Source organism: Camellia sinensis, chromosome 15, assembly GCF_055761805.1.
Source record: "Camellia sinensis isolate YWXY chromosome 15, ASM5576180v1, whole genome shotgun sequence".
NCBI lineage: Eukaryota > Viridiplantae > Streptophyta > Magnoliopsida > Ericales > Theaceae > Camellia > Camellia sinensis.
Genome location: NC_138975.1, coordinates 133137515 through 133159720, shown reverse-complemented (window position 1 = coordinate 133159720; position 22206 = coordinate 133137515). Strand labels below are relative to the sequence as shown.

At 34.9% G+C, this 22206-nt stretch overlaps 1 protein-coding gene across 3 annotated transcripts; it reads right to left on the bottom strand.

Moving 5' to 3' along the window:
- Nucleotides 1-12040: 12040 nt before the first annotated feature.
- On the bottom strand, nucleotides 12041-21149 carry LOC114263342 (uncharacterized). 3 transcript variants are annotated; one of them, XM_082908939.1, is made up of 10 exons: nucleotides 21066-21149; nucleotides 20840-20880; nucleotides 19657-19721; nucleotides 18686-18775; nucleotides 16651-16831; nucleotides 16302-16435; nucleotides 14480-14577; nucleotides 14260-14342; nucleotides 13875-14167; nucleotides 12041-12389 (listed from the first exon to the last, which is right to left on the bottom strand). In XM_082908939.1, exons 3-5 carry the CDS (start codon nucleotides 19708-19710, stop codon nucleotides 16742-16744), a joined length of 234 nt encoding a protein of 77 aa, XP_082765065.1. In that variant the 5' UTR covers nucleotides 19711-19721; nucleotides 20840-20880; nucleotides 21066-21149; the 3' UTR covers nucleotides 12041-12389; nucleotides 13875-14167; nucleotides 14260-14342; nucleotides 14480-14577; nucleotides 16302-16435; nucleotides 16651-16741. The 3 variants fall into 3 exon arrangements, 2 of the variants coding, with proteins under 2 accessions (XP_082765065.1, XP_082765064.1); XM_082908938.1 differs by lacking the exons at nucleotides 19657-19721; nucleotides 20840-20880; nucleotides 21066-21149 and adding an exon at nucleotides 19343-19645; XR_014356580.1 differs by lacking the exons at nucleotides 16651-16831; nucleotides 19657-19721; nucleotides 20840-20880; nucleotides 21066-21149 and adding an exon at nucleotides 19343-19642.
- Between the last annotated feature and the right edge of the window lie 1057 nt (nucleotides 21150-22206).

Sequence of the window (22206 nt, the reverse complement as noted above, 5' to 3'; positions counted from 1 at the left end):
CCTTTGTCCCATTTGCCTCTGCTAGTCCAAATTGAATCGGAAAACAACGATATCATCAACTTGAATCAGAAGTTCACAAAGATGAAGCCGCCAACCTTTTTGGATGGCATTGAGCCGTTGAAAGCCGAGACATGGATACTGGAAATAGAAAAGATGTTTGAAGTATTCCCTTGTTTTGAAACTCAGAAAGTCTTATTGGCCACCTATACCCGCAAAGAAGAGGCTAGACGTTGGTGGATGCTTATCTGAAACGACAATGGGTCTATGACCTGGAGCCAATTCAGAGAAATTTTCTATGAAAAATATTTCCCTCAATACTACTGGAATAGAAAAGTATCTGAATTTTAGGAACTCAAGCAAGGCAATATGTCTGTGGCTGAGTATGAAGCTAAGTTCATTGAATTAGCTCGATTTGCCACTCACATGGTGGACTCAGACTATAAGAAGGCTTGAAAGTTTAAAGGAGGCTTGACTCTGGAAGTGTTTGATAGGGTCAGTGTATTAAAACTGCTCAAATACGTGGATGTGCTTGATAGAGCTTTGATGGCTGAAGCCCACTTGGTTGTACTGAAATAGGCTAAGGCTCCAATGGCTGAATGGAAAGGTAAAAGATCTGAATTCAATTTCAAGAAGGGCTATTCATTTGCTACGAATAAGAAACAAAATACAGGATCTACTAGTAGTTCAAGTCAAAGCAGTGGGTCTGCGCCTGTTTGTACTCAATGTGGAAGGAGACATAGAGGGGTCTACCATCGGGTATCTGGTGCTTGCTTCCGGTGTGGCAAGACGGGCCACATGATAAGAGATTGTCCAATCGGATTAGAAAATGGCAACCGTCTTGTAGCAAGTTCAGTGAGATCTGCTTCTGGATCAAGACCAAATGTCAGACCTAATGTGGAGAGACAACCCTTGAGACAAGGTAGAGTTTTTGCACTTGTGCCTGGTGACGTACATAATACTGAATCAGTGGTGTTAGGTATAATCTCTATTTGTGCTTAGAATGCCTATGTGTTGATAGATTTTGGTTCCACACATTCCTTTGTATTGCATGCTTTCTCTCAGAAATTAATTAGACCTTTAGAACCTATGAACTGCTTATTATCTGTATCCACACCATCTAGAGGTTCTATGGTATGTGCTTATGTTTATCCGGCATGTGATATGATGATCGGTGATACGACATTGTATGTTGATTTACTGTCGTTGAGTATTGATTATTTTGATTGCATATTAGGCATGGATTGGCTGACCAAATATTAAGTTATTATTGATTGTGTGAATAAATCTGATGTATTTTGATCTCCGGGATTTCCGTAATTTGTATTTGTTGGGAATGGAGTAGTTCGTCCACTGTATTTAATCTCTTTGATAAAAGTCAATAAATTATTGTAAAAAGGGTGTCGAGGTTACCTGTGTTGTGTTTTGATTATGAATGCTGATAATGCTAGTGTTGAGAACATCCCTGTGGTTAACAAGTTTCTTGATGTGCTTCCCAATGAACTACTTAGAGATCTGATTGATAAAGAAATTGAATTTTCCATAGATGTCGTACCTAGAACACAATCAATTTCAAAAACCCCATACTGAATGTCAACCTCTGAATTGAAAGAATTGAAAACTCAATGTAGCTTGACTTTTCGTGCTCCTTTCGAATGTGATAGCCTTATAGTTCGGACTTCCGTGATTCTGAATCTGATCTTACAAGTGCAATGTGAAATAGATAAACACAAAAGAGTCCAAATCCGACAAATCTTTTGAAAAATCGATTTTGAATAAAAATGTCAAAAATGGACTGTTTTGCCAGATATACTCGCTACCTAAATATTTTTTTTTGGGAAAATTTAGGAAACCCGAGACTCGTGCTAAAAGCCACGTGTCTGTCATCACCAAAGTGTCTTGACTTGGGAACTTAGGTATGGGAGGGGAATGTCATGAATTGAGCACCTCATTCACCCGATCAAAGATCGGCCTCTACTAATCATGATGTGATTCTTATTTACATTATATGCTCTTGTTCTGATTATTAGGCTAACCTTACTATGTGTTGCACACAAGTATAGACTAATTTTCAAAAATTGGAACATTTTGATTTCATGTTTGTTTTGAAAAAAAAAGGTTTGAATACGTACCACTTAAAAAAGGTGAGCTCATGTGTACATTTAACCAAATTATTTCAATTTAAGCAATTAGCTTTCATACACAGGCATTCAAGCAAGTATATCAATTGAGCACTTACCCTCATGGTATCATGCTTTGTCATGGAAACAATCGCACGCATGTGATATGCTAAAGCCAATAAAAGCTTATCCTAATTCCCAAGGCGAGCCAAAAGAGAAATTAGTTAGAAAAAATGAATGATCCTAACTAATGAAAGATGCCTAATGCAACACATGTAAAAATGCAATTAATAGGCTAGGCCACTAATTATGACACGTGAATCAATTTGATAGCATGTGGTTTAAACACGTATTCAATGAAGTAATAAATGATAATGCTTGTTAGAATGATGAACTGAGCCTCGATTCATGCAAGACAAATGCATGCAAACATGAAAAATGCTAAAAGAAACATGATGGTCTAAACTACCTATTATAAGCAAGTAAATAAAAGGGAGAAAGGCGTGGGATTAGAAGACATACACAATATTGCATTTTTGCCCTCAAGAGGGTCCTAATGAATGTCTTAGCTAAACTAGCTAATTAATTATAACACCGAATTTAACTAACTATCCTAGCTAATTAAATAATTACAACACGTTCTAACTAATTAATACAAATTAACTAATTAAACTAATACAGAATTAATTAACTAAGTAATTAATTACAAGTTCACTACTTTAAGTACAACATACTACTAAAAACAAATGTAACGGGTCCCTAGCTGAAATGCTAGGGATGGCCCATGCATAAATGCGGATTTTCACTCGAACATGCCTCCATTTGGCTGCCAAAATGTTTCTGTTTTGCAGTCAGAGAATTGCACTGTTTTTTACCTCTACTTCTGTTCTGTTTTGCAAAAAAAAAGAAACTGCTTGGCTGAAAAAGGTGGCCGGCAGGCCAGAAATGGTGGCTGGCCGCCCACTAATAGTGGCCTGCTGCCCAGTAAAGGTGGCCTGCCGGCTACTAAAGTTGGGTTTCTCCTACTGCAACAGAAAACTAACAGAGCATTCTCAGGGAATTTCTATCCACTCTACCTCTCCTTATCATCAAACAGCTTAAAGGAGTGGTAGGCTCAATCCGCAAGCCATCAATCAGCACAAATTCATTGCGTCATGACTTTTGAACCAAGAGATACAATTTCAATAAATGCACAATGAAAGGCTCATGAACATCCTCTCTATCATGATATTGATCAAGGGAAGTAGTTGATGTTGAAGCTTGAACCATTTTCATCACTAGTTAGTATGAAATGCTTCAAGACTCAACGGGTTCAATTAACGTCTGATTAAACCCCAAATTATTTTATTATCTTACTCCACTTTAATCCAATTTTAACACCTCTTTTAATTACCTTTCCATTCATTAGTCATTTTAGTCCAAAATCAGCATTAAGTCCACTAATGGAAAGATGTGTCAAACAAAGGGTTGTTTTAGGCATGAGAGAGATGTCATGTCGTTGGTAATGAACCTCTGAAGAGATTAAACCATTAAGCACAACAATCTCTATCTCAAACTTAAACAAACAATCGGTTTGAAACGACTCTCAAAGCAAAGAAGAAGCCAAGACATGAGAGAAGTACAGATGTGATTAAAGATGAACGTAAGTATGGAAAGCTTGAAATAAATGCTATCAACTCAAATAGGTTGGTGTCTAATGCCTAAAACACCAAACCTATGAGAACTATTACATTACAAGCATGCTATACAAAGGACAAATGAAACTAACACATAAAAATAGTTCTATATTAGCTCAAAACAGTGCTGGAATTAAAACAAAAACAACTAGAAGAGTAAGCTAAAATAATGAAGCAATCAAGCTAGTAAACAAGCCAAGGGAGGGGTGGCTAACCCCTCAATTTTTGGGACTTTAAAACCACTTTTTTAGCCTCTAAAAACCTCTAAAATTCAGTGGTAAAAAGCTCAAAAAAATGGATGACAAGGTGGGAAACACAAAGGTAAAAGCCTAGAAAGCAAGGGTCAAAGAGGGGTGGTCCACTCGTCTATCCTTAGTGGCCTTAAACCACAAGTTTCAGGCCATAAATGCAGGTGAAAAATAGTACAAAAATAGCAATAAATGATGGTAAATGAATAAGGGAAAGAAGCGTAGAGTTATACCTCTTGTAGGGGAATGACCCTTTGAATCACAAACCACTAATTTCACACCCTCAAGAGCTTAAAATACAAGCTCAAACACCTTAGCAAAAACCTCTCAAGGTTTGGTTTGGAGTATCTAGGCAAAGGGTATAGAAGTTACAAGAGAGAGAGAGAGAGAGAGAGAGAGAGAGAGAGAGAGAAACATTTTCCAAAACTTTTGCTTCTCCAATTTTTCTAACCCTAAAAAAATGAGAGGGAGTCATCTATATATAGAAATATATGAGACTATCTCGGAAATATCCATACAGACACAACTTGTGCAACTGGAAAAAAGATCTGAAATTTTACAGAAATGGGCGACCAACCATCAACAGTTGGCGGCAGGTCACTAGGATGGTCAGGCTTGAAAAACTATTGTTTTGGTTCAAGAACAAGGCACAAGGCTTGTAGGTTTTTTGAGGCTCAAAACTGAGGTTTCCTGTTGAGGAATTCGAGCATTTGGACAAGCATGCATATTCATCATTGGGTGATTAATCGGTGGTGTCCAAGTCCTAAGGGCGATCAAAAATGGGGTGTCTACACTCAATTACAAGAATTTCTAAATAAGAAATTAATCTGTCTGAGTACTTCACCTTGGGGTGCTCTAGTTTTGTTTGTTAAGAAAAATGATGGGTTTTTGAGGTTATGCATAGACTACCGTGAATTGAACAAAGTAACTATGAAGAACAAATACCCACTACCCCAAATAGATGATCTGTTTGACCAACTTCAGGGAGCACGAGTGTTCTTTAAGATAGACCTTAGATCTGGGTATCACAAGCTAAAGGTCAAGGCAGAAGACATAGAGAAAACTACCTTCAGAACTAGATATGAGCACTATGAATTTTTGGTAATGCCATTTGGGTTAATATAGGCACCCTATTTTTGACCGCCCTTAAGACTTTGGCGCCTCCAATTGCTCATCCAATGATGAATTTATACGTTGGACAAATGCTTGATTTCCTCAGCAGTAAGCCTTAGTTTTGAGTCTCAGAAGCCTATAACCCTTGCACCACTTTTGGACTAAAACAATATTTTTCCAAGCTTGACCACTCAGAGGCTAACTAGTGGCCGGCTGGCTAGAAATAAGTGTACGACCGTCCCCTTTAGTGGCCGGCCGGCCAATAATGCCAACAGAACATATATTTTCTTGCCAGCTATGCCAGTTGTCTTCACAGGTGAATGCACTACACCAGTTGTCTCTATACTGATATTTCTAAGATAGTAACATATTTTTCTATATATACTTGACCACCCCTTTTGAAATTAGGTTAGAAAAATTTTGGCAAAGCAAATTCTTGGGAAATATTTCTCTCTCTACCATGCAACCTATACACACCTTACTTAGACCTCCTAAACCATATTTTTAGGGTTCTTTGCTGAGGTTATTAAGCTTGAATTCCAGCTCTTGAGGGTGAGAAATTGTTGGTTTATAACTCAAAGTGTTACTTCTTTTCAAGAGGTATAATTTCTAGCTTCTTTTCCTTACTTATTTCCTATCTTCATTTGCTATTTTTGGACTATTTTTCAATTATTTTTATGGGCTGAAACTTGTGGTTAAAAGCTCTCTAAAGTAAAAGGGTTAACCACCCTTCTTTGAATCTTATCTCCTTAGTTTTTGCCCTTGTGTTTCCCATCTCTCCCTCAACTTTTTTTTCCAACTTTTTACCACTAATTTTCAAAGTTTTTCAAAAGCTAAAAATATTGTTTTGAGGTCCCAAAAATAGAGGGGTTAGTCATCCCTCCTTATGCTTGTTTGCTAGTTCAATTTCTCTATGGTTGTAGCTAACTTTTTCAAGCTTTTCTTTTAGAATTCCAGCACTGTTTTTAGTTATTTTAGGACTATTTTAGGTTGTTCATTTCATTTGTGCTTTGTATAACATGCTTGTAGTGTAGTGGTCCTCATAGGTTTGGTGGTTTAGGCATTAGCCATCAACCTATTTGAGTTGATAGCATTTATTTCATGTTTTTCATACTTATGTTCACTCAAAATCATCTCTACACTCTTTCTCCTTTCTTGGCTTTTTATTTCTTTGAGAATTGTTTCAACCGAGTGTGGTTTAAGCTTGAGAAAGGGACCATACAATGCCAAATGGTTTAATCTCTTCGGAGGTTCATTATCAGGGCATTACCTCTCTTTCATGCCTAAAACAACTTCTTATTTGACACTCTTTTCCATTTAGTGGACTTAACTATAATTTTTGGACAAAATGACAAAGGAATGGAAAGGTAATTAAAAGAAGCAATAAATTGGAGTAAAAGTGGAACAAGATAATAAAATCAAGTTTGGGGTTCAATCAGACGTTAGTTGAACCCATTGAGTCTTGAAGCATTTCACACTCTTAGTGATGAAAATGGTTCAAGAATCAATGTCAACCACTTCCCTTGAGCAATTCCATGATAGGGGGAGGTTTTGTAGGTCTTTTATTTACACTTATTGAGCTTTTGTCCAATCGAGTCATAGATCATCATGCAACAACTTTATAACCATTGATGATTTATAAATCAATTCTACCCCTCATTTAAGCAATTCCATGATAGGGAGAGACAGAGATGATAAATATCCCTTGGAAACACTCTGTTTCTGCTCTGTTCCTTTTTTGCTATAGCAGAGCAGTACTAACAATAGTGGCCGGCTGGTCACCATTTGAATCCAGTTGACCACTTTTACTAGCCGGCCAGCCGGCCACCTCTTTTCAGCTTGGCAGTGTCATTTTCCTACAAAACAGAGCAGTAGCAGAGGCAAAAATAGAAGTATTATCTGTAGGCAGAACAGTTCTGGCAGCAAAACAGAGACGTTTCCAGGCGGATGTTCATATTGGCATGCATGGTTCTTTAATCCTCGCTCGAGTTTGATTAGTTTACATAGCTCTTAGTTAATTAGTTAATTAATTAGTGAGTTAATTCCCTTGAATTTGTAATAACTTAGTTAATTCATCTTGTGTTGTAATTAATTAGTTAGTTTAATCTTAATTTGTAATAATTAGCTAGTATAGTTAATTCATTCATTTTGGTATTGTAATAGCTAGTTAATTTGGTAATTATCTAGGGCATTTATTCAGACCCTCTTGTACGAGGGCAAATTGTAATAATGTGTGTATGTCTTCCAATCCTCATTTCTTTCTCCCTTTTATTTATTTTCTTCTGATGGATAGCATAGAGCATCATGTTTTAATTAGCATTTTCCATGACTTGCATCTATTTGTCTTGCATGCATAAGTGTTCGGCTCATCATACTAATTGATGTCAATTTCAAATTCCTTACTTGAATACGTGCTTTGTCGCATGCCTTGAATTGACTCACATGTCATGCTAGTAGCCGAGCATAGTAGTTGCATTTTGTATGTGTTGCATTAGCCATCTTGTATATTAGAACATGCATTTAACTAATTATTTTATTTCTTTTGGCTTGCCTTCGTTGAGTACTAGGTGAGCACTTATTATTTTAGCATATCGCATGTGTGTCTGATTGTTGCTATATCAAGCATATTTTTCATGAGGCTAAGTACTTAAGTGATATACCTGTTTTGAATGACTGTAGATAAAGGCTAATTGCTCAAATTGGGATAACTTGATTAATGTACATATGAGGTCACTTTTTCAAGTGATACATATTCAAAACAATTTTCAAACAAACATAAGATCAATGTGTTCCAACTTTTATAAATTAGTCTATACTTGTGTGCATCACATAGTACAATTAGTCTAATAATCAGAACAAGAGCATATAATGTAAATAAGAATCACATCATGATTAGTAGAGGCTGATCTTTGATCGGGCGAGCGAGGCGCTCAATTCATGACCTTCCCCTCTTGTACCTAAGTTCCTGAGCCCAAATACTTTGGTGATGATGGACACGTGGCATTTGGCACGAGTCATGGGTTTCCTAAATTTTCTAAAAATATTTAGATGACAACTCTGAAATCTAGCAAAGCAGTCTATTTTTGGCATTTTGATTCAAAATCGATTTTTAAAAAGATTTGCTAGATTTGGACTCATTTGTGTTTATCTATTTCACATTGCATTTGTGAAATCAGATTCAGAATCACCGGAGTCCAAACTATAGGGCTAATCGTATTTGAAAGGAGCACGAAAAATAAGATACAAATAACTAATGCACCTGTGACATTCATGGATCTAATGAATAGGGGATTCAAAAATTTCTTGATGAATTTATAGTTGTGTTTATTGATGATATTCTGATCTATTCTAAAAGCAGGGAAGAACATGAACGTCATTTGATAACAGCTTTACAGACCTTGAGAGGAAATAAACTGTACACAAAACTGTCTAAATGTGAATTCTGGCTTGCTTGTGTGACATTTTTGGGACATGTAATCAACAAGAATGGCATATCAGTGGACTCACAAAAAATTGAAGTTATAGTAGACTGGCCAAGACCAACTAATGTGTCGGAAATCAGCAACTTTCTGGGGCTTGCAGGTTACTATTGCAAATTTGTGAAAGATTTCTCAAAACTTGCTATGCCATTGACACGGTTTGTAACAACTCAGATTTTTAATTATTCTGTAGAATTTATACTAATATTATTTAATCTCAGTTCGGAAAATATATAATTTATTATATATTATTATGCGTAATTTTGTAAAATAATATAATTATTAAAAGTTTAGGGGTCAAAATATAATAAATAGTAATATAGATAATCATAATAATAATAATAATAATAATAATAATAATAATAATAATAATAATGGGTGTGGTAGTAAAATAAATAATTAATTTTATGTTGATATACGATAGAGTGTAATTTAATTAAGATTTAATTTATTTATATAATTATATTAAAATATTGGGTCAAAAGGTAATTATCTTAAATATCTATTAAGGATAAGAACGAATTTGTGAAATCATTACCGAATCTGCCACGTAGTGCCTTATTCCCCTATAAATAGGGAGGCGTGTCACGCCTAGAGAGAAAACAGAAAGATGAAAGAAAAAGAGAGAAAGAAAGGAAAGAAAGAAAAGAGAGGAAAGGAAGTAAAAAATAGTGGAAGTTGAAAGGGTTTTTGATAGTGAAAAAAAAGAGTGGGGTATTAAAGTTAAGGTGAGTTGTATTATATCTTGAGTCATCAAAATGTATTTTACTTATGTTTTGACTTACCAAAATCTACTTTATACAAGTTATGTTTTATAAACTATTATAAACTATGCTAACATTTCAGTTACGTGATTTTATTTCTGAACTCTATTTGCTTAAAAAGAAACCCATGGATATGTTTGTTTTACTTTTAAAGAATATTTGGCTATGACCTTATATGCAATTATGTTTTGTAAGTACCACCACGGGAGTCTTACGCCTTGGGGGACTTAAATAACCATTGGCTTCTGTTTGATCACTTTGTGGTCCTCTGTTTGTCATGGATCCATTGACCTCTGTTTTGTGCGGAGCTAAGTGCTACACTATTGTGGGAGCCACCTCTAGAATTCGTACGAGCCACCTCTTGAATCCGTACCTCTGTTCTGACTGTCACTTCTGTGACCTCTGTTCTGTACCGTGGTTATGGTTATCTATTTATATAATATCTGTATTTTAGTTTCTGCTACTTAAATGGTTTCTGCTACTCAAATGATTTGTTTATGTAAATGTTTTGGCTACATAACTATCCATGGTTATTTCGTGTCCCTTATACTCTTGGTATAATATTTCTCACTTTGCCATGTGCTTATAGTTTTTTACCAATTTTCAAGAAACATTCAATTCAGAAACAGCTTTTGGAAAGTCTTAGACGCGGGGCTGAAGAATAGACACACACAACACTTTTATGATATTTTTATATGTAAATATCGGCCTTTTTGGTCAATATATTTTGTAATAAAAATAGAAGCTCCAATGATTATTTTGGTACCCTTACTCAAATATTTCTTCCACTTGCGTTTATTAATTTGTTTATGAATTGGCCGTAGGTAACTTCAGTTAATGGCCATCACGATGCTTAACTCTTGGGTACGTGGAGCGGGTCGTGACAAATGGTATCAGAGCAATGGTTTATTAAAAAAAAAAAATCATCATTGGAGCATAGGACACATGCACATTTAAGAAATGGGATAGCGGGTAATTAGTACCGAATTATTATATTTTGTTCGTCGATTTAATTATATTATAATTTTATATGGTTATATATATAATAATTTTATTTTTAGTGTGCCTAATTTGTGAAGGATATTAGATATAATTTATATTTGTTATAGTAAAAGAAGGACAGGAAAAGAAGGATGTCGAGCTCAAGCACCCACCAAAATTATAATACAATTAAATACAGATAATTTTCAGTTCAGTATTCAAAAAAAAATTTATTTTGATGTTTTTTTTTTAAAATTGGGTTCAAATTATAAAGATACTAATTTTGAAATTATTTCCTGTCAATGAAAAGTTCATCTAAAAATTTTCAATTCTTGCATATAATTCTGTCATTGTGTTCTCATTTTTATCTATTTTTATCATAAACAAAACGAGTGAACAGTTTTTAAAAGTAGCCCATTATTTCTCATTTTGGCCCAAATCAATTTTTGACAACCAGACAGTGAATTATTTTTGGTAAAAAATTTTTTTTGAGGTAATATTTTCTATCAGATTAATCATCTACTATATATTTATCAAAGTGCGCAGCGGATAGCTTACATATGACAAATTTCGAGGACGAAATTTTAAAAGGAGTGAAGATTGTAACAACCCAGATTTTTAATTATTCTGTAGAATTTATACTAATATTATTTAATCTCAGTTCGAAAAATATATAATTTATTATATATTATTATGCGTAATTTTGTAAAATAATATAATTATTAAAAGTTTAGGGGTCAAAATATTATAATAATAATAATAATAATAATAATAATAATAATAATAATAATAATAATAATAATAATAATGGGTGTGGTAGTAAAATAAATAAATAATTTTATGTTGATATACGATAGAGTGTAATTTAATTAAGATTTAATTTATTTATATAATTATATTAAAATATTGGGTTAAAAGATAATTATCTTAAATATCTATTAAGGATAAGAACGAATTTGTGAAATCATTACCGAATCTGTCACGTAGTGCCTTATTCCCCTATAAATAGGGAGGCGTGTCACGCTTGGAGAGAAAACAGAAAGATGAAAGAAAAAGAGAGAAAGAAACACTACAACAAAAAACACATTTGGCGACCCACAAATTTCGTCGCCAAAAGTACTAATTCCGTCGCCAAACGAATCGGCGACAAAATATACAACTTGTCGCCAAAGCCCTGTCACTAAAAGTATTGGCGACGAAATCAGAAATTGTCACCGTATGTAGACATTTAGTGACAAGCAAAATTGGTCGCCAAAAATCATATATTTTGTCGCTATAAAATTACAATTTGTTGCTAAAAGGTTAAAATTTGGATAGGCTATGTACTTTTAGCGACAAATAAATGCGTCGCCAAAAGTACTATTTAACGACAAAATTAATTTGGTCGCTAAAAATCACGTTTTTAGCGACGAGTAAGTTTTGGTTGCTAAATGTTCCTGGAATAACCACTAACTTTTAGCGACAAAAACAATATGTTGTCGCCAAATATATTAACAACGACAAAAACACCACCTGTTACTAAAAATTCACTACACAAATTTTGATTTTAATAATTTTCCTGTTCAAAATAATCCAAAACACCTATTTTCCTGTGCACAATATATAAACAAATGTAATATAAATAATAATGCACCTGTGCAAGACATTCATACTAATTCAAAATTAATAGCTATGAAAAATCCCAATAAACATAATTACAATTCTCTGACAATCTAAAACATGCATACCAAAGTACTTACAAACTACTAATATCAAACCCATAAATACATTACCAAATCCTATGTCAAAATATTTTCAAAATTACAACCAAATATTTTGATGTTAAACATCTAACCAACAAGTTATTTACTAAAATCCTATGTCAAAATATTTGCAAAAACACAACACCAAATATTTTGATGCTAAACATTTAATCCATAAATCATTTACCAAAATCCTATGTCAAAATATTTCCAAAAACACAAAATCAAATCTTCTGATGCAGCCCAAACTATTTTCCACCATTGTCAATCTGTCACATGAAAAAAGAAAAAACAATATTAGATTGACAAAAAAAAAAAACTCGATATGAACTTCACAATTTTGATTTTAATTTTGTAACGGGAAGTCCAATCGGGTGCTGTTTGCTCATACAACTCTATTTAGGCTTGAACAAACTACTCGTGCCAAGTTTCGATAGTTTCAGTAGTCATTTTGCAATTTTGGCCCCCGAACGGGCCTTTTAAGTCTTGTGTTTTACATTTTTTCTTCTAATTTTCTAACCGGAAATCCAATCGAGGTCCCGTTTGTTCCTACAAGTCTATTTAGGTTTGAACAAGCTGTCCGTGCCAAGTTTTGGTGGTTTCGGTTGTCATTTCGCAATTTCGGCTCCTGAACGAGCCTTTTAAGTTTTGTGTATTACAAATTTTCCTTCTAATTTTCTAACCGAAGATCCAATAGAGGTCCTGTTTGTTCCTACAAGTTTATTTAGGCTTGAAAAGGCTATCTGTGCCAAGTTGGGTGGTTTCGGTGGTCATTTTGAAATTTCGGCCCCCGAACGGGCCTTTTAAGTCTTGTGTTTTACATTTTTCCTTCTAATTTTTTAACCGAAAGTCCAATCGATGTCCCGTTTGTTTCTACAAGTCTATTTAGGCTTGAACAAGCTGTCCGTGTCAAGTTTCGGTGGTTTCGGTGGTCATTTCGCAATTTCAACCCCCGAACGGGCCTTTTAAGTCTTGTATTTTACAATTTTCCTTCTAACTTTCTAACCGGAGATCCAATTGTGGTCCCGTTTGTTCCTACAAGTCTATTTAGGCTTGAACAAGCTGTCCGTGCCAAGTTTCGGTGGTTTCGGTAGTCATTTCGAAATTTCGGCTCCCGAACGGACCTTTTAAGTCTTGTGTTTTACATTTTTCCTTCTAATTTTTTAACCGGAAATCCAATCTAGGTCCCGTTTGTTCCTACAAGTCTATTTAGGCTTGAAAAATCCATCCATGCCAAGTTTCGGTGGTTCCGGTGGTCATTTCGCAATTTCGACCCCCGAACGGGCCTTTTAAGTCTTGTGTTTTACAATTTTCCTTCTAATTTTCTAACCGGAGATCCAATCGAGGTCCCGTTTGTTCCTACAAGTCTATTTAAGCTTGAACAAGCTGTCTGTGCCAAGTTTCGGTGGTTTCGGTGGTCATTTCACAATTTCGGCCCCCGAACGGGCCTTTTAAGTCTTGTGTTTTACAATTTTCCTTCTAATTTTCTAACCGGAGATCCAATAGAGGTCCCGTTTTTTCCTACAAGTCTATTTAGGCTTGAACAAGCTGTCTGTGCCAAGTTTCGGTGGTTTTGATGGTCATTTTGCAATTTTGGCCCCCTAACGGGCCTTTTAAGTCTTGTGTTTTACAATTTTTTTTTCTAATTTTCTAACTGGAGATCCAATCAAGGTCCCGTTTGTTAAACACAACCAGACATATTAAATGAAATGCTTGTAGTGATTTGAAAAGTAAATTATGAAAAATATACTTACAAAAGTGTTTGTTAATAAGATTCCTCTGATGTAATTTGTTCTTGCTAGACCTTGGACAAATTCTTCAATGACTCTAGTTCTTTTTGTAGGCTTGAAACCACCTCAGTATGTGCTTGTGCAGTAACAGAAGATCTAGATGATGATGGTTTTGGACTAACTCCAAAGCCTTTTTAGTATCCCGATTTCTTTCCAAGAATCTCAATTGACAGCTGCTCCTGAGTTAAAGGTATTGCCCCAGGCTCTAAAGACTCTTCATGTCGCTTTTTCAAAGCTTCCTATCAATTTGTAAACAACTTCAAAAGAAACAATAAAAACAAATTTTTAAATGAGATCGTTATTATTCATGTAGTAAATATAATACACAATGTTAAGAAACAAGACTTACTTGCAAGAGAAACATGTCACTCTAGGCATTATTGCATCTTCAGGATAATGGCCAACACCTTCCAACTTAATGACCTCCAATAACTAATAAGGACAAATAGAGATGTATAATTAATGTCAACAATTGAAGAAAACCATTACAATTCAACAGGTCAATTTGAATTAAAAAAGATCAACCTTATATAGTGATTTCAGCAGTAAATCAAGAATAAATAACTTACCTCTTCGTGCTCAATAGTATGAGCTAGTGGAAGAATTACTTGGCCCCCAAAACTTCCAGCTCGAGCCCTTGGTAAAATACAGGGACCAACTTTGACAGCTGCAGCTTAATAAGCATCAATACTGTTGTCTGCCCATTCTGACCTGTGCTCCCGCAAGAACCTAAGAAGTATTGCAGGGGGCACATTATGAAAGAAAGGACAATGTAGAGAAGAAAAAGAAATGCTAAACTTGAAATGAGAAGATGAATCCAAATGACAAGTAGGAGTGTGAGAAAGCATGCATTAATAGACCACAGTATGACAATAATCTGAAATTTACTTCACTTACTAAGATGCTTCCATCATTAATTAAATCCTGAAAGTTATGTGGGGGAAAAAAAAAAAAAAAAGGAGCCACATAAAAATAAACATAATATTTGTAGATATTATACAAATGTGTGATAGCAGCGTGACAAAATTTTTGCACACTCAAGGGAAACCTAATAACAATCATTGGCATTATTGTGGAACAGATCAAGCAATTTAACCATTGCTTACAGCATACCACTCTGGATATGTCTGATCATTTCCTGAAAACCAAAGATTAAAGCAGTGCAGCAAAACTCCTATGCTGCAGAGACACAGAAACTAGTCACTTAAACATCCTGATGTACCTGCACTGTATGTTTGAAACTACGAGATGTAGAAAGCACATGCCAAAGATGAGATGGATAAAGTGGAATGTTGAAAAGAAAAAAATTCTGGGCTCTCTAGTGGTTGTATGGTATCAAACCATCTAGAGGCTCCTGATCATATAGACATGGGAATAGTGATAACCTATTTCCAGCAGTTGAACTTAACTTTAACTAGCAGGATTGGGTGCAAGTGTGTAGTGTTTGTGAGTCGGTGACACACAAGGTAGATATCAAGTCTAACCAAGCTAGTTCATTAGTTTAATCCCTTATTCATTTCTTTTTCCAGAAGGTATCATCTATGTACTATTATATTTTTACTAATGCAAATTACCACTGCTGAATACAATACACTACCACTGCTGAATTTGTTCTGCACAATTCCTTGTTGGCTTTAAAGTTTAAACTACCTGCCAACTTTTCTCTTTGGGTTGGTATCTCAAGGGGGCATGGGCAGTTTTACAACTGAATGGAAGCTAAATCAACTGATTGGTAAACTAATCAAACTCATAGTAATGAAAACAAACATCTATGCTGTGTTTGAGCTATGCACAGTTTGGCTGATTGACAAAGAGGCAGAATCAGCCTCATACAAGCTGAGCCCCAGTATACACACCAAAAACAAAAGCTGCATAACAAGTCGACAGCATTTGTCATCCTGGGATAATTTAACAATCTATGCATGAGAAACATAATCAACGAATGAAGTACTCCACAATTTTTTTAATAATGTTTTCCCATGGACTATTCAGATAAATGAAACACTTCCAGTACTAATACCCATGTTCTGCCATTTGTCCTGATCATGTAAATAGGCATGAAACTAGTAAATAACATGCTGGTATAAATGAAAATCATTCAATAGAAAACATGAGCAAACTAATGATAATTCCTGTTTCAATAAAAAAAGACAAGAAACACAGAAATTACATGGATTAGCAGCTGCAACTAAAAACATTCACATACTGGTAAAAGAAACAGACAGAATCAGATGCAAATAAAACCATCATCATAGCAGCAAATGAAGCAGAGAGTTGATGTGGCAACATCAACCTCATAAAGATCTTGAATATGTTAAAGAAAACTTGCACAAGCATCATCTTTACCACACAAGATGATTAATAATCCACTAACTACAAACTGAAATCCACCTAAAAAGGGCCCACAGCATAATGGGTCGTGTGAGGAAATATGGACCGAGAAAGGGCCCACAGCAGAACCTCGCAATCAGCCCAATATCACTTCCAGTGCCCGGTCCACCAGCACTCTGCAAACAGAAATGGGTCTAGGCCCAAAAAGAAAAAGCTAAAAATAAGGTTACATATCTTTCAATGTACTTAACCAGATATTTTTCAAGATAATACAAGAAGAAAATGGAAATTTGAATTACAAGCTACAATGACCATATATGGTTTTTATGAATGGTCTACTACTCAATGTGAGTTTAAAATTTTCTTCAACAAGATTGTTAAGAATGAATTTTGCCAAGATTGAACTCACTTTAAGAATGGTTAATTAATCCAATGTTATTCACGCAAACAATTGTGCAGGACTCATAGGGAATTTCAGATCAGTTGTTGTCAAGAGTTCATTATTTGAGACTCCTTAGCTTCCCTTTGCCAACATACTTCCGAATGCCATAGATACTAAAAATGCAACTGCATTCCCCACTTGTATATACCTACAAATTAGATGGAAATAGACAAATATTAGACACCAAGGAAACAATTTAGAGTGCTGCTATTTGCCTCAGACCTTTTTTCTTTTGGACCCTCATCTTTTAATATTGATAATTATTTGTTTATTCACCAAAAGGGTCGGTCAAGTCTTAAAAAAAAAAAAATAAATAAATAAAATGCAAAACGACGTAGTTCGACTTCTAATTTATTAACTCCAAACTAACAAAATTTAGAATGGCTCAAGAATTTATAGAGCTTACTGATCAAAGATCAAGTTCAGAAGCTTCCTGGGTAATCAATATATTGGGGTAAAATTGAAACAAGTATTTGTGTACACTACGTGAGCTTTTACAACACAAGCACTATTTGAAGTTATCCCATGTTGAATATACAAATTACTTTTAGTGCCATAATGCTATGATGATTACATCTATGTACCATGTTTTGTTTAGCATTTCGTGTGACACCACTCTATTAATTTAATAGATCTCATCAATCATGTCTGTTGCTAATTCAAAGGAAGTTTGGCTGACCCTTAGTGGGGGCACTTTATTGCTTTGAGGATTTGAGAGAAAAACTAATTAAAAACTATACAGAATTATCTGAGAATGATGATCCATTTTATGTACATTGCATTGCTTATTTTAATAGATCTCATCAATCATGTCCATTGCATTGCTTATTTGAATTATCTGAGAATGATGATCCGTTTTAGAAGATGGTGTTTTGTGTAGTTGATGCTGGTTTACTATTTACTTGGGTGACATTTGTTCTTTATTGAGAATATGATTGATAATTTAGTCAAACCTTTGGCAATTAAATTGTGCAAATGTTCATGAACAACTGTTGTTTTCTTGTCTTTCCGTGCATATTTCTTCTATAAGGCATCTCATGACATGGATACACGATTTGGGATTAACAAAGAGCAAAGCGATTCTACTACTAAAGCATGGCTTGAGAAGATGAAAACCCTATTTATCAGAAAGGGTTGTGGATTCTCCTCACAGAGTGTTATTACAGGTGATGCATATAAAGGAGTCAATGAGATTGGACTACCTTTTGAAATTGCTCAACGGATAACATTTGAGGAGAGAGTTACTCAATATAACATGCAGTATCTGCAGAAGCTGGTTGATGAAAAGTTGTGTTTAACCTATAGGGATGGTTTGTCAACCTACTCGCTGAGGGAAGGTTCGAAGGGGCATACTTTTTTAAGACCTGGTCAAGTGGTACATCGACGGATAATGGATGGGGATATTGTTTTCATCAATAGACCTTCGACAACGCATAAGCATTCCCTGCAAGCTTTGTCGGTTTATGTTCACGATGACCATACAGTCAAGATCAACCCTCTTATATGTGGGCCACTTAGTGCTGATTTTGATGGTGATTGTGTCCATATATTTTATCCTCAATCCCTTGCTGCAAAATCAGAGGTTTTGGAACTGTTCTCTGTAGAGAAACAGTTGCTTAGTTCTCATAGTGCAACTAACGAATGTATTTTGGACTCTTTTTAACTCTAAAATTAGACAATAACCATACAGAGGGAAACATAAAACTTAAACCTTCATCTCCGCAATACAGAGTAAACTCATTCCCCATGTAGTGTACACAACCAAAGACCAACAAGAAAATAATAAAACAAAAATAACATGTGATTTTTGGCAACGCAAAATATACATATTAGCCATAATGAGATACACAAAACTTTTGTGACTAATAAACACACACAAATTTCATCAACAAAATTGTTAGTTATATTCTAACACAAGCACAAATCACTAGTCCCACATAAATCAACTTATAAGAATCTTCTTCTAACAAGAAAACTATTATTTATATATATGTGTACGTACCTTATCGGGATGAAGATAGACTTTGTCTCTGAAGAGAAGAACAACACTGGCCTCATCAAGAACGCGGGTGAAAGCAGCGACTGAGTGTTCCTGAAAATCAAATAATTGTAGTATTTCAAATAATTCATGTACAATTACAGACTCTCACTGAAAACACTATAACTGAAATACATGGAGTGACAAATACTAAAAAATGATTAATTAAAGATCCTAAATTTACTATATATACATACTTCCACAACTTCAATTTGTAGATAAACACAAAAAACAAACCCACCAAGAAAACTAAATTATATTCTCCTAAATTGTATTTGAGTCCAAAATTCTCCTAAATTATATTCTCAAAGATCCAAAAGTCAAAAAAAAAATGGATCTAATAAACAAAATCACAGTAGGCCATCATTGATGCATTTTATCGAACATTTGACAGACAAGAAAAATGGGATTTGAACTCTAATGAGAGAAACCAAACATCACAACAACACCCCTAAAAAAAATTCTAAAAAGGCACTTGGCAAGAAAAAGAATTCAATTAGGGCATAGAAATTGCAATTTATAGGGCAAAGAGAGACAAGCACAATTTGCCAACAGAAAAAATAAGAAGCTGAAGAAGGGGGGAGAGAGAAAGAGAGAGTCCCCCCCTCCGGCGACCCTTACCCTACGGCCACGCCTAACAAACCCACGGCCACGCCCCTCCTTGCCTCATCTACGCCAAACACCTCTACCGCTCTCGCCATTCGCTACCTAGCTCATGCTTGACAATCGTTTGAGTATGCTATTTGGACTCTTGAAGTCTACTATTTGGATGTTGAATGAGAAGAGAAGAGAATAGATGAGTGCGTACCGTTGATTGACAACTAGACTTATTAAATTTAATAAGGTTATATAGTTTCAAGATCATAGGTGTAGAAACTAAAATGACTAACTTGATAAATAAATTTAAAATGCCCTAAAATATAGTCAAAGCTTACTTGATGTAGTAATTGCCCCCAACGAATGATTGCAGCTTTTTTATCTCTTCGCATTAGCCAATAACCTATAACATTTGAATTGTAAATCAAAGTTTAAATTAAATTGCACTGTACATGAAATTAACGGAGAGTGGACATGAAATGAATGTTATATGATGAAATTATTAAAAGGGTCACCGATACACAAAATATCTATAATTTTTTGGGCAATGAATAGTTGTAACTTGTAAGAATATTCAACACAAAACTGTGGTCCACCCTCATGACACACCACTTGAATAAAAATACAAAAAAAATACAAGTTCCCTGGTTCATTCACATACCCAACAAAACAAAACAAGAGTCATATTTTGCATACTCCATCTAAACCAATGGCAAAGATGATCTCAGCCAATGCTCTTGAATATCCCATTAACATATGCTTCTTAATGCCATGTCATGCTGTGTGCTCACAATCGATGGGCCTCATCGACACACTGGCAGCGGTGGTAAATATTAATCCAAACAATATTTTTTCACTTTTTAACAATGAAAAATATTTTTCACCCAAACAAATTCTTTTTCATTGACTATAAAAAATATATTTTTTTGTTAACTTTTGTTTTCCTTCATAAAAAACTATAGAAAATACAGAAAATAAAAAATAACTTTCACTTAAACAAACGAGCTTAAGTTTGATCTCTGTTTTATTGGTAACATCCATTTTCCTTTTTGCCTTCTAATGCTATATAATACATCACCAAGAAATAAAAAAAATAAAAAATAAAAAAGAACAGAGACAGGGACAGACACCAAAATTCTCACAGCTCCAAAATCAATCACAAGAACAGAGATTATCACAGCTCCAAAATCAATCACAAGAACAGAGAAGACACCATAAATTCTCTATAAAGTCTTATATAAACCATCCTTGCATCTCTTGAAAAAGCTCTAGATTTTGTTTCTTACAAAAATCAGTCCAAAAATTCCGAACATACCAGTCCCGAAAATTAGTTTCAAAATCAGTCCAAAAATTAGAATAGATCAATCCCGAAAATCACAATATCAGTCCGAAACTCACAAAATCAGTCCGAAACTCTCACAGTGTGAGTGAGTGAGAGTGAGAGTGAGAGGGAGAGGGAGAGGGAGAGGGAGAATGAGAGGGAGAGGAAAAGAGAGACGAAGAAGAGGGAGAGAAAAATACCTGTTTGTGCCGCTTCTGTTTGTGCCGCTGCAGATTCGGAACTGAGAAGATGAAGAAGTCTCCTTTTAGGTCACTTTTGTTTATTCACTTAAAAGTCATTTAAAAGAAAAAAAAAAGGACAGATTCGAAACTCTCACAGTGTGAGTGAGTGAGAGTGAGAGGGAGAGGGAGAGGGAAAATGAGAGGGAGAGGGAAAGAGAGACGAAGAAGAGGGAGAGAAAAATACCTGTTTGCCGCCTCTGTTTGTGCCGCTGCAGATTCTGAAATGAGAAGATGAAGAAGTCTCTTTTAGGTCAGTTTTGTTTATTCACTTAAAAAAAAAAAAAAAAAGATTCAAAACGACGTCATTTTGATAATAAATTTATTGGCGACGAAAATAATTTTGTTGCCATAAATAGCACTCACCTTTCAGCGACTAGTTTAATTCTGTCGCCAAAAAGTCGAAAATTGGCGACAAACAGTTTCGTCGCCATATATTAATTTCGTCGCCAAAACGTTTTTAGCGCTCCCGCGCGAAAAATTAAATTCGTGCCAACCATTTTTCGCGACGAATTGAAATATTTGTTGCTAATGGTGTATTTTTTGGCGACCAACACGTATATTGTCGCTAAAAAAATACAATTGGCAACCAAATTCAATTTTGTTGCTAAAAAACGTCGCAGAAAATGCTTTTTGTTGTAGTGCGAAAGAAAGAAAAGAGAGGAAATGAAGTAAATAATAGTGGAAGTTGAAAGGGCTTTTGATAGTGAAAAGAAAGAGTGGGGTATTAAAGTTAAGGTGAGTTGTATTATATCTTGAGTCATCAAAATGTATTTTACTTATGTTTTGACTTACCAAAATTTACTTTATACAAGTTATGTTTTATAAACTATGTTAACATTTCAGTTACGTGGTTTTATTTCTGAACTCTATTTGCTTAAAAGGAAACCCATGGATATGTTTGTTTTACTTTTAAAGAATATTTGGCTATGACCTTATATGCAATTATGTTTTGTAAGTACCACCACGGGAGTCCTACGCCTTGGGGGACTTAAATAACCATTGGCTTCTGTTTGACCACTTTGTAGTCCTCTGTTTGTCATGGATCCATTGACCTCTGTTTTGTGCGGACCAAAGTGCTGTGCGGAACTAAGTGCTACACTATTGTGGGAGCCACCTCTAGAATCCATACGAGCCACCTCTTGAATCCGTACCCCTGTTCTGACTGCCACTTCTGTGACCTCTGTTCTGTACCGTGGTTATGGTTATCTATTTATATAATATCTGTATTTCAGTTTCTGCTACTTAAATGGTTTCTGCTACTCAAATGATTTGTTTATGTAAATGTTTTGGCTACATAACTATCCATGGTTATTTCGTGTCCCTTA

Coding starts and splice junctions, on each gene's coding strand:
- LOC114263342 (XM_082908938.1), bottom strand. CDS start 19,422: ATGGCGAGAGCGGTAGAGGTGTTTGGCGTAGATGAGGCAAGGAGGGGC. Junction 18,776..19,342: donor TTGTTAGGCGTGGCCGTAGG/GTAAGGGTCGCC, acceptor TTTGATTTTCAG/GAACACTCAGTCGCTGCTTT. Junction 16,832..18,685: donor TCTATCTTCATCCCGATAAG/GTACGTACACAT, acceptor TCTAATTTGTAG/GTATATACAAGTGGGGAATG.